Raw genomic sequence first — 19,440 nt, 5'->3', positions numbered from 1 at the left:
TGTCTCAGCCTCCCAAGCACATAGACTACAAGCGTGTGCCACCACGCCGGGGTACAATTTACTCTTTACTGTTCATTCTACCTGCGGTACTGGGGAATGGAATGTAAGTGCACTCTATCTCTAAGCTACACCTTTAGCCCTATTTTTTATACTTTATTTTGAAACAGGCCCTCACTAGCTGTAGCTGAGGCTGGCGGAGAACTATGATCCTCCTGCCAAAGCCTCCCAAATGCTGGGATTACAAGCACATACCACCAAGCCTGGCACTCTTCTCAAATTTAAAATTCCTTTCCCAGTTACTGCCCCATTTCTCTCTTTTTATTTTTATTCTGCAGGTCTGAGGATGGAACCCAGGGGCATTCGACCTCCGAGTTACACCCCCTGCCCTATTTTTTATTCTATATTTTGAGTCTCACTAAATTGCGGAGGGCTTCACTAAGTAGCTGGGGCTGTCCCTAAACCACGATCCTCTAGTCTCAGTCTCCCAGATGCAGGGATTACAAGCGTGCACCACCATGCCAGGCTCCCATTTCTGTTTTTCGAAATAAAGCACTTACAAACTTCTTTGTACTTGTCTCCACTTCCTCTCCTCAAAATATTTTTAACCCATTTGGGGAAAGCTTTTTACTGCTTATTGTGATCACCAATAGATTTTGTGTTGCTAAATTGTCAATCTCAATTTTCAACTTCTCCACCTATCAGCAACGTGTAACAGTTGATCACTTCTCGGGATACATTTTTTAACTTGAAAACAAACCATAAAAGCAACACAGTGTAACAATGGGTAGTTCAAACCGTCTGGTTTAATGTGGATTCCATACCCTACTTTCAGTAATTCTATTAAACTTTCAGCAGCTGCTCCCTTCAGTTTTCTTTCTTGGATCCTCATTCTTTCAGCATCTAAACTTCAAAGTATCTTACCTTTTTCCTACATTCATCTTTTGTGAATGTATCCAATCCCATTGCTTGCACTGACAAGTCATGCACATGACATTTCCAGACTGACATTTCCTTTTCATTCAAGACATCTCCACTTAGATCTCTAATGAACTTCTCAAACCTAAAACTCTACTTTCTGCAGTGTGTGAGTGTGTGTGTGTGTGTGTGTGTGTGTGTGTGTGTGTGTGTGTGTGTGTGTGTGTTACTGGGGATGGAACCCTTCTACCTCCAGGCTACACTCCCAGACCTATTTTATATTTTATTTGGAAACAGGTTCTCTTAAGCCAGGGAGGCTGGTTTTGAACCTGCGCGATCCTCCTTGTCTCCACCTCCCAAGTGTGGGGATTACACGCTTGCGCCACCATGCCCAGTGAAATTAATATATTTTTTAAAAATATATCACATATTTCAAGCCAGGCGTGGTGGCATGTGCTTGTAATCCCAGACTCAGGAGGCTGAGACAGGAGGATCGCTGGTAAGGCGAGTCTTAGCTACTGAATGAGGCCCTCCAAAACTTAGTGAGAACCTGTTTCAAAATAAAGAATAAAAAATAGGGCTGGGTGTGTTGAGGTAGAATGCCCCTGGGTTCAATCCCCAGTATCACACACACACAAAAGAAAGAAAGAAATCACTAATTCAAAAGAAGATAATGTTAAGGAAGGCATAGTGGCACAATTTTGTAATCCCAGTATTCAGGAGGCTCAGACAAGAGAATTACAAGCAACTCAGCAATTTAGCAAAACTCTCAACAACCTAGTGAGACCCTGTTTCAAAACAGAAAATAAAATAGGGCTAGGAGCCAGGCGTGGTGGCGCATGCCTGTAATCCCTGCACTTGAGAGGCTGAGACAGAAGGATTGCATAGGTTTGAAGCCAGCCTCAGCTATGTAGTGAGGCTCTCAGCAACTTAGTGAGACCCTGTTTCCAAATAAAATATGAAATAGGTCTGGGAGTATTGCCTGGAGGTAGAAAGCCTCTGGGTTCCACCCCCAGTACCACCAAAATAAATACATACATAAATAAATAAATAATAAAATAGGGCAAGGGATATAGCTCAGAGACAGAACGATCCTAAATTCAATCCCTAGTACTGCCAAATTATATATATATATATATATATATATATATATATATATATATATGATCAAATTGAAGAATTCTCCCAGAAAGAAGACAAAGAATAATGTCTAAAGAACCCAAGGGGAGCCGGGCGTGGTGGCGCACGCTTGTAATCCCAGCATTCGGGAGGCTGAGACTGGAGGATCGTGGTTCGCGGACAGCCTCAGCTACTTAGTGAGGCTCTTTGCAACTCAGTGAGACCCTGTTTCAAAATAAATAATAAAAAATAGGGCAGGGGGTGTAGCTCGGAGGTCGAATGCCCCTGAGTTCCATCCCCAGGCCCCCCCCCCACACACAAAAAAATTAAATTAAAAAAAAAAAAGAACCCAAGGGGAGTAAGAAGAAAATTAACCATCAGTCAATGAGGTCCAACATCTAGGATCAGATCAGATTTCTTAAAAACAAAATGGAAACTAGAAGAGTGAAGTAATATCTTTAAAACCCTGAAAGAAAAATTTAACTTAAAATTGTATGTGTGCTCCATCAAGGAAATATGAGAGTAGAATGCGGGCATATTTTTAATTTTTCACATGTGGTACTAGCGATTAAACTGGGAGGGGAGTTCTACCTCTGAGCTACACCCCCAGCACTTTTGAATTTTTGTTTTGAAATAGTGACTTGTTCAGTTGCTGAGGGTCTCACTAAGTTACTGTGTGTTGGCCATGAACCTGTGATCCTCATGCCTCAGCCTTCCAAGTACTGAGATTGCAGGGGTGCACCACCACACCCAGCTTCATATACCATTCCTAAGGCAGCTATCTGTATTTTAAGAAATACTCCAATGAAGCCAGGCAAGGTTGCACATGCCTGTAATCTCAGTACTTGAAAGGCTGATACAGAAGGATCACAGGTTCAAGGCCAGCCTCAGCAACTTAGCAAGACCCTGTTTCAAAATAAAAAATAAAAATAGGGATAGGGGTAGAGCTTAGAGGTAGAATGCATCTGGGTTCAACCTATAGTACAAAAAAAAGTTCCAATTGGCAAGAAAGTGAGAGAAATAGAAACACAACACATAGGGTAAGAGAGATCATGGGATCTGTAGAGATCAACCAGTAGACTGACACAAAGGACAACTGCAGAAAAGACCTCTCTAGCAAAAACAGGATATCATCTGTTATTTGGTTACAAAAACCCTTCAAAACTAATGATGAAGCTGGGTGTGGTGGTGCAAGCTTGTAATCCCAGCATTCAAGAGGCTGAGACTGGAGGATCATGGTTCGTGGACAGCCTCAGCTACTTAGGCCTTTTGCAACTCAGTGAGACCCGGTTTCAAAATAAAGAATAAAAAAATAGGGCTGCTGGTGAAGCTCAGAGGTAGAATGCTCCTGCGTTCCATCGCTAGTACTGAAAAAAAAAAAAAAAAAAAAGAGAACACAGTGGACCTGACACAGAAGTTGAATGAATTTTAAGACACGTTTATAGAAAGTTATATGAGTATTAAAAATTAGGCAGGTATTAATTTTAATAATAAAATTATACAAAGGAAAATGACATACCACTTTGCTATACAGTATACAATATTTTTAGTAATGACTATGACTAAACAATAGCTGATGTATTTACTAAATATTAAGATGTATGTAACTATATAATAGAAAAAGGCAAGGTATGCATGTTTGAGAGCTAAATAATGTAACATAATTAAAGGATAATAATGTCAAACTTAAAAATGAACAACTGTTGAACGGGCATATTATTTAGATGAACTAAGATAATAGAAACAACATTGAATTTAAGTGATTATCTCTGGGGAGGAATGGCAGGAACTATTGTTTTTCATCATAAAACTTTCAGAACTATATGTTTTAGACTGTACATGTGTTACTTTGATAAATTTTACAGATATATAAGTGCAAATAAGGTTGTCATGGTCTGATTTGGTTTTAATATATTTATTTTGAAATTTAAAGCAACATTAAGAAAAGTGTGATTTTTGTTTACTGAATGGTGCACAAGCTAAAATGGGGTTCTAAAACAATTTACTAGTTCATCAAAACTTTTAACAGGTATTTAAGCATCAAAAATCTTTTAACAGTGGCACTTCTTTCCTTTCCTACTTCCCCTCAAAATTGCCATGTTCACAAAGAACAAATCTTGATAGCATAACCAACAGAGAAGTACCATCTAATAATTGTAAGCAACGTTGCCATGAAGACAGGAGGCGACAATCTAAACAGAATTAACTAGCTTGACCCTCAGCTGCACCTCCCTACTTAAGGTAAGCATTTCATTACCTGTGCACCCTGCTTTATTTTCATCATCCACGACTCTCTGTTTACCAGACATTACCCTTGATATAATGCCAAACTTAGCCACTCTGTCTATAAATCAAGTAACAATATGACTATTTTCTGGAGAGAAAAGATGTTCCTCAGTAATATAAAAATCTTGCAATTTACGTTGTCAAGAGTGGTTAATAAACACAGAAATAATAATTTAACAATGGGTGACATTTTTTCAAATCTAGGCCTTGAGAAGTTAAGACCTGGAGTCACTGCCTAAACATTAGCAACAACACTGGGCATTGTTATTTTAGCAAAACACTTGAACATAGGAAAATAAATTTTGTTCATTTTTATTAATACAGAACATACTAACAGAATTATATACTTTATATAATCAGGTTTACAAATAAACTGTCACTATCCAATAAACAAATAGTATTCACTTGACTATTTCTTGATTGAATGATTTTGTTTTAGGTAGTAATTTTTTCCAGCTTATTCTTAATCTGCCTTATGATTTCAATGAAATTTCTTAGCTCTTACTGAATAATTTCTTTAATTGCAAACCTTTCATGTCAAAATACTTCCTGAAAATTAATGTACTTTTTCAAACCTTCTAATTAAATACTTGCCTCAATGCAACAAGAGTCTTTGATATTTAAATATGACATGTGTTTCAAAAATATAAGCATAATGCCTATAAGAAAGAGATGTTTTCCCTCTTCCCTTCCCTGCTTTGCAGAGGCCACCTGAATGTAGCCATAGTCTTCACAATTAGCAATAGGAATCCTTTAGAACGCAAATGGCATGAAACATGGAAGAACTTAGGTCATCAATGCACTTGTAAAATAGATAAAACTCCAATTATTTTTTTAAGATTCCATCTTCTTTACAGATGTAAAAGGGCTAGAAGGGCTCTTCAACTTTTCCTTAGCGATATCCTGGGTCTTCCCAGTCAAAAAAAAAAAAAAAGAGGTGCAGGAGGACAGTCCTTATAATAGCACAGATCCAACCTAGAAAGACTGAAGATACCTCTCTATACCCATAATGCAGCCCAGAAAATAAACTGCCATGTGCAGTTTCAAAATAAACAACATTATGAAGGTCTGACAAAATTAATATTTTTAGATAAAAATATCCTGTGTACTCTGAAATTTTAGGATACCCCATACATCAAGTAACTCATGCAAGTAATAGTTTTATAAGTTAAAGACACTATGATTACAAGTTCTTTAAACTGAATTTCATATGTTATATAAAACTTAAGAAGCGTGGCACATTTCTACTATTAACCATTACATTATTTTTTTGTAAAAAAAAAAGCATATATTAATCAAAACTGATACATTACCCAAACCTTTTGATTTCAAATATAACTAAAGGAAAGCACTGCAAATTCTGAACAAACAGGTATTCTTCTACATAAGCATATGAGTTATTTTAGTAAAAAAAGAAATTTTAATGCAATTAAGTCACCTTTGATTAATACATACATTTTCGTGCATGTGGGAAATAAGTTTACATTCACTTCAAGAATAAGTTCCGTAGCAAACAAATTACAGCATTTATTCAATAAGGAATATTAAAATAATTCCAGTTAGTAGAAAATAAAATAACTTCAACCATATATATTATAATTTATCATGTACATACTCCGAATTCCCCAGAATTTAAGGAGGAAATTATAGAACATCTTTTAAACGTATATCTTAGGAAAACCAATAAAAACAATTGGTATCAACTCAAGAGAATGTGTGTACACATCCAAGTTTGAGCTATATGCAAAAATTAAATAAAATACAGAGAAAATTAAGATTTCAAAATTTTCTGGTTATTAGTAGTTCAGTCAAAACACTTACCTGCCAAATAAGAACAACTTGAGGTATTTCCACTGCTGAAGTAATGTTCTGAATGTTAAATATCACAAGAATGAAAACAGTCTCCTTTGAGCAATTACATCTGGTTTACAGTTGAGGCAGAAGATGGTCTGCCAAGAAATTTTCTCATCTCACCTATATTCTTTCTTCCCTTATTAAGTATAAGCTTCAAGGGAAATGATCACATGTATAAACGTTTCAAGTGAGTTGAGATCCCTGACTGCAATATTTTAACCAAACCAAAAGAGGAATTTTTAATTCTCCTATCTGGAACTTGACCTGTCCTCTTCAGAAGTGAACATTAATTTCTATGCCAGAAAAGGTAAGCATGTCCTTTGAAATCAAAGCTAAGCTTAACAAAGAACTGTAATGGATAAAACTGAATACATGAACCACCTCAACAAAGATGGTACTTTAAGCCTTTACACAAGACACATGAAAATGATGAAGCGTTTTATTTGGATTTGGTCTTTCTTCCTCTTTCTGTAATTCTGAATCCTGAACGGTTAGCAAGTCATTACACTCATACATCTTGTAATCCCTTCCTTCACACCATAGGCACACATATACAGCATCATATGTCAATATATTATCATTAACATGGCATAAACATTTAAGCAGTAGACGCATTTCACATGAAAGAGGCTCTATGCATCATGTGGCCTGTCCCAATAAAAAGCAAACATTAGAATGCCATTGTAGCAGTTAAAATGTTGGTATGATCAATAGAGCTGATTTTTTTTATACCCATCATATATTTCCATAAGTCATCCATAGGAAGAAGCAAAGGACAAAGACTGTTTAAAAAAAAAAAAAAAGCTATGTGCCAACTTCAAATGACGTACTAACCAGACATCAGCATTCGAAAGCTAGGTTGAACAGGACTGGCCTTGATGCACATGCAGTAGATTTGTTTTCAGAATATAAAATTAAATGGTAATGTCAGCAGTATTACTACTGTTTCTATATTTATGATTAATTACTAGCAGTACAACTCCCAGAAGGAAGGAAATGGATCCAATAGTGATGTAAGCAATCCCCAAAAATGGATTTTTTCCTCCCATCCATGAAATAGTGCTTAAGATCATCCGTTTTCGTCCATCAAAAGAATGTACAGGGTAATCTGAAGAGGGTATAGGAAAATGTTTCCATTTCTAGTCATTTGATGTTTAAAACAGTTTTTAAAGTTGCCATTAAATTGCTTATAATTCATTTGTATAATTCCAGGATATACAAGTACCCTACTACAATGTTCTAAGTCACACACACAAAAATTTATTATCTTAAAGGTTAATTAAGCTAGACCTGGTGGTGCATGCTTGTAATCCCAGTCCTTTAGAGGCTGAGACAGGAGGATTGTGGTGTAAGGATAGTCTTAATTACTAAGTGAGACCCTCTGCAAACTTAGTGAAACCCTGTTTCAAAATAAAGAATAAAAAATTGGGCTGAGGGTGTAGCTTGGCAGTAGAATGCCCCTGTGTTCAATCCCCAGCACCACACACAGAGAAAAAAAGGTTAATTAAGCAAACTAAATGTTAGTAGTAGAAGTTAAAATATTTTACTAAGATAATCAAATTTAAGGGTCTTATAGTTTCTCAGGTGGTTTTGCTCTCATTACACAGGATGAAACCCACATAGGAAGAGGAGACCAACAAACTAGGAGAAAATGGAAGTATCAAGGAACTAAAGTCTCTATATGCTCAAAAAGCATGTGTAAGAAGAGTGTATTTGCCAAACGTGGTGGCACACACTTGTAATCCCAGGATTTGGGGGGCTGAGACAGGAGCACTGCGGTTTGCAGCCAGCCTCAGCTACTTTAGTGAGGCCTCCTGCACCTTAGTGAGACTTGGTTTCAAAAATACAGAATAAAAGCAGGTTGGGAGTGTAGCTCAGGTACCCCTCGATTCAATCCCTAGTGCCACACACACAAAAAAGCGCATTTATGAGACTGAAAGAGCTCTGAGGACAAGATCAATTAGCACAAAGTCAAAAAGCATGATGCTAAGTTTTTTTCTTTTCTGCTGTACTGGGGATGGAACCCAGGGGCATTCTACCTCTGAGCTACACTCCCAGTCCTATTTTTTATTCTTTATTTTGAAACAGGGTTTCACTGAGTTGCAAAGGGCCTCACTAAGTAGTAGCTGAGGCTGTCTACGAACCGCGATCCTCCTGTCTCAGCCTCCCAAATACTGGGATTACAAGCCTGCGCCACCACACCCAGCTTATCATGGTTACTAAAGTTTTAACTGACTGATTTGAACCAGTGACAAAACTCATGCTGTAACACACGGTTGCTAAAACGAAGTGAAAGTACAAAGTGACAGTTAAGGGAATGTAAGGAAGGGGACACCAGTATATGGTATGAACAATCTGCATGGAGCAGTTCTAAGATTCCAACAGGTATTAGGGTGGAGAAAACAGAACTAAGTCTGTATGAAAAAGCATACAACTTTTTCAAAAGTTGTTCAACGTTTTGAATCACATGTTAGGCCCCAACTGCTTCCATAGTTTTCTCAGTTTCTGCAACTCTCTATCCACAAAATCCCTTTGACTCCAAATGGCAGGCTCAGTTGTATTAATTTCTTAAAACAATCCTAACCTGAAGCAGGAATTATTTTAAGATGTCTACCTAAATTGATACTCTACAGACTGCATTCAGTATCTAATCACCCATGAGTTTCTCTCTCTCCTTCTGTATCCAAAACCTAAAAAGTTCTCTCAGGGTTTAGGACCCTGATACTGACTCCCTGAATGCAAATTTTCTATTAACTAAATATTTCCTGGTGTGTCCCATTACTGTGCTCTGCATTAGGTTACACACTGGTGTTTCTAACCTCATGTTACAAAAGTGCATTGTAAAAAAGAAAAGTCGGTCTGTGTATCCAAAATTGCTCCTTTGAAAATCCAGTTTCAAAAACTTGGCCACTTTCCGTCTGCCACTATGAGGCCATATTCAGTTGTGTATTCAGGGATGACAACAAGAATCTAGAGTCTGAAAACAATCCTTATCTTGAAATTGGCCCATTAATTTAATCATTTGCTGACCCATTATAAAACCAATACTATATAATTATTACTCATTTAAACTATGAAAAATAGCTGGGCATGGTGGCACAGTTGTAATCCCGGTACTTGGGAGGCTGAGACAGGAGGATCTCAGGTCCCAGACAAGCCTCTGCTACTTAGTGAGGCCCTCTGCAACTTAATGAGACCCTGTTTCAATATAAAGAATAAAAAATAGGGCTGGGGGTTTAGCTCAGAGGTAGAATGATCCTGGGGTCAATCCCAGAACAGCAAAACAACAACAACAAACAACAACAACAACAACAAAAAACCTATGAAAAATAAAAAATGTAAAAATCAGCAAGCATTCAAAATGTCAATATTAGCCAGGCATGGTGGCACATGCTTGTAATCCCAGTACTTAACAGGCGGAGACAGGAGGATCGTGCAGTTTTGAAGCCTGCCTCAGCTACTTAGTGAGGCTCTTGGCAACTTACTGAGACCCTGTTTTCAATAAAATATAAAAAATAGGTCTGGAAGTGTAGCTCAGAGGTAGAAGGCTTCTGGGTTCCATCCCCAGTACCACCAAAAAATAAAAATAAAAAAAAATAAATAAAATGCCAATATTTAAGAATATTTACATTCATAATATACATAAAAATGAGCTAGAGATTAAGAGATGTAAGGACTATGTTTAGAATAAAAAGAACTGACCAAATTCCTCTACAAAAAAAAAAAAAAAAAAAAAAGACTAAATCTCTACAGACATGGACTGGCCTATATGGGTAAACTAGCTAGGGATGCAAACTATGGTAGTAGTTGATGGTAAAGTTGGTATCCTGGTTATGAACCCCAACTCTACTAATTACTACCTATGAAATCTCAAGTCAGTTACTTAAGTGCTTTAAGTTCTTATATTTTTGTCTATAATGTGGAGGTGGTATTTATCCCATAATATTACTGCTTGATTAAATAAAATAACTCATAAAAAGTACATAGCACAGTGCTGACATATAGAGAGAACGGAATCTTTAGCAATAACGTGAACCTAAGTTATTAATGTAGAATTATAGCTAGTGATAAAAATGTGTTGATATTATGAACTGATTGGTAATTGAGAATTGTTTCCTATGAATTAACACATCTAGTTTTTGGTTTTGTTTTTTTTTTGGTGGTACTGGGGTTCCTGGAAACCCTTCTACCCCTGGGTTACACGCCCAGACCAATTTTTATATTTTTTTATTTGGAAACAGGGTCTCTTAAGCCAGCGCGGCTGGCTTCAAACCTACGCAATCCTCCTGTCTCTGCCTCCCAAGTGCGGGGATTACAAGCGTGTGCCACCATGCCCAGCAACACATCTAGTTTTTAATATCTAAAAATAAGTATTAGCCAGGCGTGGTGGCACATGCTTGTAATTCCAGTTCTTGGGAAGTTGAGACAGAAAGACTACAGGTTTGTGGCCAGCCTCAGCTGCTTAGTGAGGTTCTCTGCAACTTAGTGAGACCCTGTTTCAAAATAAAGGAAAAAAAAATAGGGCTGGGGGTGTAGCTTGAAGGTAGAATGCCCCAGGGTTAAATCCCCAGTACTGCAAACAAAAAACAGCTCAGTATCACCACCAACTATTTAGTATTAAGTATACTCATTGCCCTGTGTGTTAAGCTCAGTTACAATCTTCCTTGTAAAAATATCTAGCTTAGCCAGGCGTGGTGGCACAGGCTTATAATCCCTGTGCTTGGGAGGCGGAGACAAGAGGATCATGCAGGTTCGAAGCCAACCTTGCTGGCTTAAGAGACCCTGTTTCTAAATAAAAATATAAAAATAGGTCTGGGAGTATAGCCCGGAGGTAGAAGAGTTTCCAGAAACCCCAGTACCCCCCCCACACAAATCTAGCTTATTAATAAATCACGCACCTGCATTTTAAGTACTTTTACCCAATGATATTCTTAAAGCCCTAGTACAAAGTACATACAAATTTAAGACATTTCTAGAAGACGTAAATTAAAAGGTACCATCTCATAGTCATAATAATACAGAGACAAAAACTACAAAACAAAGTAACATGCTCTATAACTGAGTTAAGACTACAAGAATGACTCCTTTCAAGTTCTATGAATCTGTATAGATAACCAAAAAAGGATACTGTATGTGATATTCAAAATGTATTGTCCAGCTGGTAATGTTGGATGTAAATCATCTGTCCTTTCTATAAGACGATACAACTTACGAAAAGTAGGTAATGCCGCAGTACGCATCCAAACAATAAAATCTTCATTTATGAACCCATTGTTATCATCGTCAGCATCCAGACTGTATACTGGTTTAACCCAGTTTACTGGCTTTGTGGTACCTAGAAGAGTGGGGAAGAATGGAGAAACAATATATTCAATTCTACTAAGAATTTCAATGAAAAAATCATGCTACTAAAACAAAGATGTATAATACACAATTTAAGTATTATTTTATTTTCAAAGGTATAAACATATTCATATTCTAAGGAACTTTTAAAATCTAAAGAGAAACCATTTCTCTTTTAACAACAAAAATCACAGACTTAGTTGACAGTCCAATTAAGAGGATACAAAAAGTATATTGAGTATAAATCAAAAGGCAGATACTTAATGCAAAAATATGTTGAGTATTATAGTGTAAAATTAAGCAGACATAGAAACAAAAATAAATTTGAATTACAAATAATAAGGGCTTGTTTAAAACAAACTGCAGAGCAGGGCGTGGTGGTACATGCTTGTAATCCCAGCATTCAGGAGGCTGAGACCAGAGGATCTCAGACAGACTCAGCTACTTAGTGAGGTCCTCCGCAACTCAATGAGACCCTGTTTCAAATTAAAGAATAAAAAATTGGACAGGGGGTGTAGCTCGGAGGTCAAATGCCTCTGGGTTCCATTCCTAGACCCGCAAAAAAAAAATAACTAAATAAATAAAACTGCTTCAGTTTGAAAAGAATATGGTGGAAGCCGGGCGTGGTGGCACAAGCTTGTAATCTCAGTACTTGGGAGATTGAGACAGGAGGATCACAGGTTCAAGGACAGTCTCAGCAAGTTGTAAGACTCTCATTAACCTTATGAGACCATTTCCAAAAAAAATTTAAAAAGGTAGAATGCCTCTAAATTTAATCCTCAGTGCCACAAAAAGAAGAAAAAAAAAAAAAAAACCAATATGAGAGAATTGCTGAAATGCTAACCAAAAATCCCCAGAGAAACTGGATTCATGATTAAAAATACAAATTTCCTTCAGAATTTTAGTATATGAAATCAGATAACTAACTTGATGTGAAGTTGAGGAGGGTAAAATGTTTTTATAAAAAGCATAAGGTTTTTTTTTTTAATTTGAAAATGTAAAGTATCTCATTAAAACCTTAGTTGATTCTTTAAAAGAATACCAAGCCGGGTATGGTGGCACATGCTTGTAATCCCAGCATTTGGGAGGCTGAGACTGGAGGATTGCGGTTCACAGACAGCCTCAGCTACTTAGTGAGACCCTCTGCAACTTAGTAAGCGCTTTCAAAGTAAATAATAAAAAGTAGGGCAGGGGGTGTAGCTCAGAGGTAGAATGCCCCTGAGTTCCATCCCCAGACCTGCAAATATGAAATAAAATAAAAAAATATCAAGCCGGGTATGGTGATGCATGCTTGTAATCCCAGCATTTGGGAGGCTGAGACTATAGGATTGCGGTTTGAGGACAGCCTCAGCTACTACTTAATGAGGCCCTTTGCAACTCAGTGAGACCCTGTTTCAAAATAAAGAATAAGAAATAGGACTGGGAGCCAGGTGTGGTGGCGCATGCTTGTAATCCCCGTGCTTGGGAGGCTGAGGCAGGAGGATTCCATAGGTTCGAAGCCAGCCTCAGATACTTAGTGAGGCTCTCAGCAGCTTAGTGAGACCCTGTTTCCAAATAAAATACAAAAAACATGTCTGGGAAATATAGCCCAGAGGTAGAAAGACTCTGGGTTCCATCCCCAGTACCACCCCCACCAAAAAAAAAAAAAGAACTGGGGGTGTAGCTCAGAGGTAGAATACCCCTGGGTTCCATCCCCAGTACCAGGGGGGGAGAAAAAAAAAGAGAATATTGGTATCAGTAATGTTTTACCTTTAAACCGTTCTTCTAGGCTTCCTGATCCAGGAGGATTTCTGAATTTCACATTTTTATCTGTCCACCAAGCAATACCTTTCTTTTTCAAATTTATGGGTGTTGGTGTAGGATCCGATCCATTGGCAATCAAATACAATTCTAGTGTATCTAAACAACAACACAAAAATCACTAATAGATACTAAAAATCCATAGCACCTGCTTTATCCTGCAAGAAATGAGGATCTGGTATTTGCTCCCAAAAGTATTGTGATAGGGAACACATATGATTCACATTTACTCTTTGTTTTGATGTGAGTTAAGTATAACAACTTCATAATTACAGATGGACTTCTGTTCCCTCAATATAGATCTAAGTCACTTTCCATATGGAAAGTTTCCTAAATGTGATAAGATCAAATGTTTTAATATTAACCCAAATAAAATTTCAAGGTGAATCTGACCTTCCTTTCTTCCTTTTGTTAATACATTCCTAATAGTTTCTGGCTTATCTACTTCATTATCTGTATATGATACACACTAGAAGCACATGGCTATTGAGCCCTTAAAATATGGCTAATACAACTGAATGCTTGGTAAGCATTTAATACACATCAAATACTAGAAACTTTGTAATATTTATATATATATATATATATATATATATATATATATATATATAACCTCAAATTTCTACACATGATGATATGCTGAAATAATATTTTGGGCATGAGAGTTAAATAAAATATATTATTAAAATTAATTTTACTTGTTTCTATTGCAAGTTTTCAATGTGACTACTAGAAAATTTAAAATCACCTACATGGCTCACATTTATGATCCATCAGACAGTACTGCTCTAAATAATCAACTATAGCTTTCTTTCTTTCTTTTTGGTTATACTGGGAATGAAACCCAGGGGTATAGCTTTCTTTTAATGGTATAAAGTCAGTAGAGGATTAATACAAGATGGCGACGGAGAGACGCAGCGTCCCTCACTACCTGAAGCAAACTAAGTTCAACTACTGAGACAGAAGTGTCTTAATAAAGAAAAAATTAAACGTACAATCCAAAACAGACTTGGGGAGTACGGCAGAAAAAATCCAGCTACTGAACTGCAAGATTCACCACAACACACAAAGAAAGCAGATAGTGAGCTGAAGAATCGGCGGCCAGCGGAGTGCAGGCACAGGCGCAGTGGCCTCAGGGCCGCTGGCCCAAACGGGACTTTTGGGTCTTTAACATTCCCAGAGAAGCTCTAAAGTCTGAAAGTGACCAGAGAGTTCCAATACCTGAAGTTGCTAGCTAACTGGAGCTCCTGAGCGGCACCCAACAAAGGTGGCCCCGCAGACACACTCGGAGATCAGCAGGGACCGGGAAGTGAACCTGTTTACTACGGGAGTGAAAAGTCAGCAGGATATGGGAGAGCTGCCAAAGCTTCAGAGCCACAGATTGGACTGCCAGCGTGAATTCAGAGGAGCCATGGACCCAGCGAGCACACAGTGAGTACAATATATGTGAGTGCCAGTGTGCGCAAAGTGGGCCAATTCAACTCCGGGACCAAAGAAGAGCACTTAAGGCGCGATACCTGCATGGGGACACTCCAAGCAAATACAAGATTCACCATATATCAACAACATAGTAGGACTGTTATCTCTTTTATTATTATTTTGTTTTTTACTATTTTTCTATCCTTTTATATTTTATTTTTTACTATTGTGGTTTGGTATTGTTTGTTTTACTTTTTGGGTCTTTGGGTTTGTTTTGGTTTTTGGTTTTCTGGGGGGATAAGTTTTTTTTTCTGGGGGGATAAGTCTTTTCTAAAGTCCTAATACAAAGACTGGGTTAAAAATAATACCCACTAACGATGGGAAGACAGCAGAAAACCAGACCTGAGAACTCTGAAAATATGAGAACTAGGAACAATGGAGAAATGACAGAAATCATGAATACTGACCTACAAGAAATGCAGGAAAGGGAGTTCCAAATCTTGATCTACAATATGATAAAAGGATTTAAAACAAGTTTAGAGGAGATGAAAGATGAGTTAGAAACACTAAAAAAGAATCAGAAAGAGGCCTGGAATGAAATGAAAGAGTCAATAAATGAAATGAAGTCAGCAATAGAAAGAAATTCTGGAAGATTAGAGGAAATGGAAAGTAGAATATCACTGTTAGAAGACAGTTCATCCAACACCAAAAACACAGTCAATAGTATGCAGAAGTCATTACAGCAACAAAACCTAAACATACAGCAAATTTGGGACAACATAAAACGCCCTAACTTACAGATAAAAGGCATTGAAGAAGGGATAGAGGTACAGACCAGGGGCATCCATAATCTCTTCACAGAAATAATTTCGGAGAACTTCCCAAACATGGAACGAGAGATAGATCTTCATGTTCAAGAGACATACAGAACACCATTAAGACAAGATCAAAAAAGAACCTCCCCACGCAACATAATAGTCAAAATGACTAACATAGAGGCCAAGGAAAAGATCTTAAAAGCAGTGAGAACAAAAGGTCAGGTGACATACAGAGGCAAAATAATAAGAATCACCCCAGATTATACAACCCAGGTCATGAATGCCAGGAAAGACTGGTATGATGTGATCCAGACCTTGGAAGAAAATAACTTCCAACCGAAGCTGCTTTATCCAGCAAAACTACTATTCAAATTTGACGGCGAAATAAAAGTATTTCAGGATAAACACAATCTCAAAAAATTTATGAATTCAAAGCCAACACTAGAGAAAATACTTAAATAAACCATAAAGAAGAAAAAAGAAGTAGACTTCAGAGCCAGAGAAGAGAGGAAAGTGATCAGAGGGGCTTCTAAGTAAGAAAGAAAGAAAAAGCTACCAAACAGATGACAGAACACAAAATGACAGAAAACAAAAATCATATTTCAATAATAACTCTTAACGTCAGAGGACTTAACTCACCAATCAAAAGACATAGATTGGCAATGTGGATCAAAAAACATAACTCAAATATATGCTGTTTGCAAGAAACTCACCTAACAGCCAAAGATACTCACAGACTGAAAGTGAAAGGATGAAAAAAGATATACCATGCTACTGGAGAACTAAAAAGGGCAGGGGTAGCAATCCTGATATCCAACAAAACAGACTTTAAACTAAGACACATCAGAAGAGACAAATCAGGGCACTTCCTTTTATTAAAAGGAACAATACACCAAGATGATATAATGATAGTAAACATTTATGCTCCAAATGTGAATGTAACCACGTTTGTAAAACAAACCCTTCAGGACATCAGATCTCAAATAGACCCAAATACAATAATTCTGGGAGACTTCAATACGCCTCTCACACCACTGGATCGATCTTCAAGGCAAAAGTTGACTAAAGACTCTTTAGAACTAAAGAAAACTATAAACCAAATGGACCTAAGAGACATATACAGAACATTTCATCCAGAAACTACAGAATACACATTCTTCTCATCAGCCCATGGAACCTTCTCCAAAATAGGTTACATCCTGGTACACAAAGAAAGCACCAGCAAATTCAAAAGATGTAATATAATTCCGTGCATCTTTTCAGACCATAATGGAATTAAAATAGAAATCAACAACAGGAAACTCAAAAGAAACTATGCAAATACGTGGAGACTGAATGATACACTATTGAATGATGAATGGGTAAGAGCAGAAATTAGGGAAGAAGTAAAGAAATTTTTGGAAATAAATGAAAACAGAGACACAACTTACCAAAATCTCTGGAATACTATGAAGGCAGTATTAAGAGGAAAGTTTATTGCATTGAGTGCTCACATAAGAAGGACTCAGAATCACCAGGTTCAGACCCTATTGGCACAACTCAAGGATCTAGAAAGACTGCAACAGTCCCACCCCAAAGGCAGCAGAAGACAGGAAATTATTAAAATCCGAGCAGAAATAAATGAAATAGAGAACAAAAAAACAATTCAAAGAATCAACAAAACAAAAAGCTGGTTCTTTGAAAAGGTTAATAGAATTGATAAACCCCTGGCCAACCTAACCAAAAGAAAAAGAGAATCAATGCAAATTACTAAAATCAGAAATGAAAAAGGAGACATCACCACAGATAGTGAAGAAATTCAAAAGATTATCAGAAACTACTTTAAAAATTTATACTCCAATAGATAAGAAAACATGGAAGAAATCGACAGATTCCTAAACACAGTTAACCTACCTAAACTGAACCAAGAGGACATAGCAAGCCTAAACCAACCGATAGCAAACAATGAAATAGAAATGGCAATAAAAATTCTTCCATCAAAGAAAAGCCCAGGCCCAGATGGGTTTCCAGCTGAATTCTACAAAGCCTTCAGTAAAGAACTAATACCAATACTTCATAACTTATTCCAGGAAATTGAAAGAGATGGAACTCTCCCAAATTCCTTCTACGAGGCCAGTATCACATTAATCCCCAAACCAAATAAAGATACCTCAAGAAAGGAAAACTACAGACCAATATCTTTAATGAACATAGATGCAAAAATTCTAAACAAAATACTAGCCATACGCATTCAAAACCATATCAAGAGAATAATACACCATGACCAAGTTGGTTTCATCCCGGAAAAACAAGGTTGGTTCAACATACACAAATCAATACATGTCATCCACCATATAAATAGAATCAAGAATAAAAACCACATCATCATAGCAACAGATGCTGAAAAAGCCTTCGACAAAATCAAACATCCATTCATGTTAAAAACACTACAGAACATTGTAATAAAAGGAACACACCTCAACATCATTAAGGCAATATATAACAAACCCAAAGCCAACATTATACTGAATGGGGAAAAACTGCAAGAATTCCCCCTAAAATCAGGAACAAGACAAGGATGTCCACTATCACCACTCCTCTTCAATATAGTCCTTGAGACTCTTGCCACAACAATAAGACAAGAGAAGAAAATCAAAGGAATTCAAATAGGAAGAGAGGAATTAAAATTATCCTTATTTGCAGATGACATGATCCTTTACCTAGAAGACCCTAAGAACTCAACCAAAAGACTTCTGGAGTTAATTAACAAATTCAGCAAAGTTACAGGATACAAAATCAACCTAAAGAAATCAGAGGCTTTTCTTTATACCAACAATGAATCCACAATGAAAGAAATAAAACAATCAATTCCATCGACTAAACCTCAAAACCAATAAAATACCTAGGAATAAACCTAACCAAAGATGTAAAAGACCTCTACAACAAAAACTATAAAACATTAAAGAAAGAAATTGAAGACGACCTTGGAAGATAGAAAGACCTCCTGTGCTCGTGGATAGGCAGAATAAATATCATAAAAATGGCCATTCTGCCAAAAATGATTTATAGATTCAATGCAATTCCCATCAAAATACCAACTACATTCTTCACAGACCTAGAAAAAGCAATCATGAACTTTATATGGAGAAAGAAAAGACCCAGAATAGCCAAAGCAATTCTCAGCAACAAGAATCACGCAGGAGGCATCACAATCCCAGACTTCAAACTATACTATAGAGCAATAGTAGTAAAAACAGCATGGTACTGGCACAATAACAGGTACACTGACAAGTGGAACAGAATAGAAGATACAGAAACAAATCCCACACCTACAGTCAATTAATCTTTGACAAAGGGGCCAAACTCATATGCTGGAGAAAAGACAGCCTTTTCAACAAATGGTGCTGGGAGAACTGGCTATTTGTAGAAAGATGGAACTAAATCCCTATATCTCACCATGCACAGGAATCAACTCGAGATGGATCAAAGACTTAGAAATCAGACCAGAGACTGTGAAGTTATTAGAGGAGAACATAGGCTCATCACTACAACATATAGGCACAGGCAGTAACTTTCTCAACAAAACCTCCAAAGCTCAGGAAATTAAAGCAAGAATCAACAAGTGGGATGGCATCAAACTAAAAAGTTTCTTCTCATCAAAGGAAACCATCAAGAACCTAAAGAGGAAGCCTACAGAATGGGAGAAGATCTTTACCAGTCACCACTCTGATAGGGGGCTAATATCCAGAACATACAAAGAGCTCAAAAGACTCTGCACTAGCAAAACAAACAACCCAATCAAGAAATGGGAAACTGAAATGAATAGACACTTTACAAAAGAGGAGATACAAATGGCCAATAGATTCATGAAAAGATGTTCTTCATCATTAGCTATCAGGGAGATGCA

At 37.1% G+C, this 19,440-nt stretch overlaps 1 protein-coding gene across 2 annotated transcripts in view; it reads right to left on the bottom strand.

Annotated features, from left to right (window-relative positions):
• Positions 1-7,088: 7,088 nt before the first annotated feature.
• TMEM30A (transmembrane protein 30A) overlaps positions 7,089-19,440 on the bottom strand; it is a gene marked incomplete at both ends in the record, with an annotated part of 36,333 nt that continues 23,981 nt past the window's right edge. For both annotated transcript variants that reach the window (XM_080699938.1, XM_080699939.1), the window contains 3 exons: positions 7,089-7,282; positions 11,303-11,509; positions 13,267-13,416. In XM_080699938.1, the coding sequence (XP_080556064.1) occupies positions 7,089-7,282; positions 11,303-11,509; positions 13,267-13,416 (551 nt within the window). The remainder of the gene's footprint in view (positions 7,283-11,302; positions 11,510-13,266; positions 13,417-19,440) is intronic.

Source organism: Muscardinus avellanarius (assembly GCF_963383645.1).
Source record: "Muscardinus avellanarius genome assembly, chromosome: 8".
In the NCBI taxonomy this organism is placed as follows: domain Eukaryota; kingdom Metazoa; phylum Chordata; class Mammalia; order Rodentia; family Gliridae; genus Muscardinus; species Muscardinus avellanarius.
Note: the sequence above shows the minus strand (reverse complement) of the source record. Positions and strands in the feature narration are given on the sequence as shown.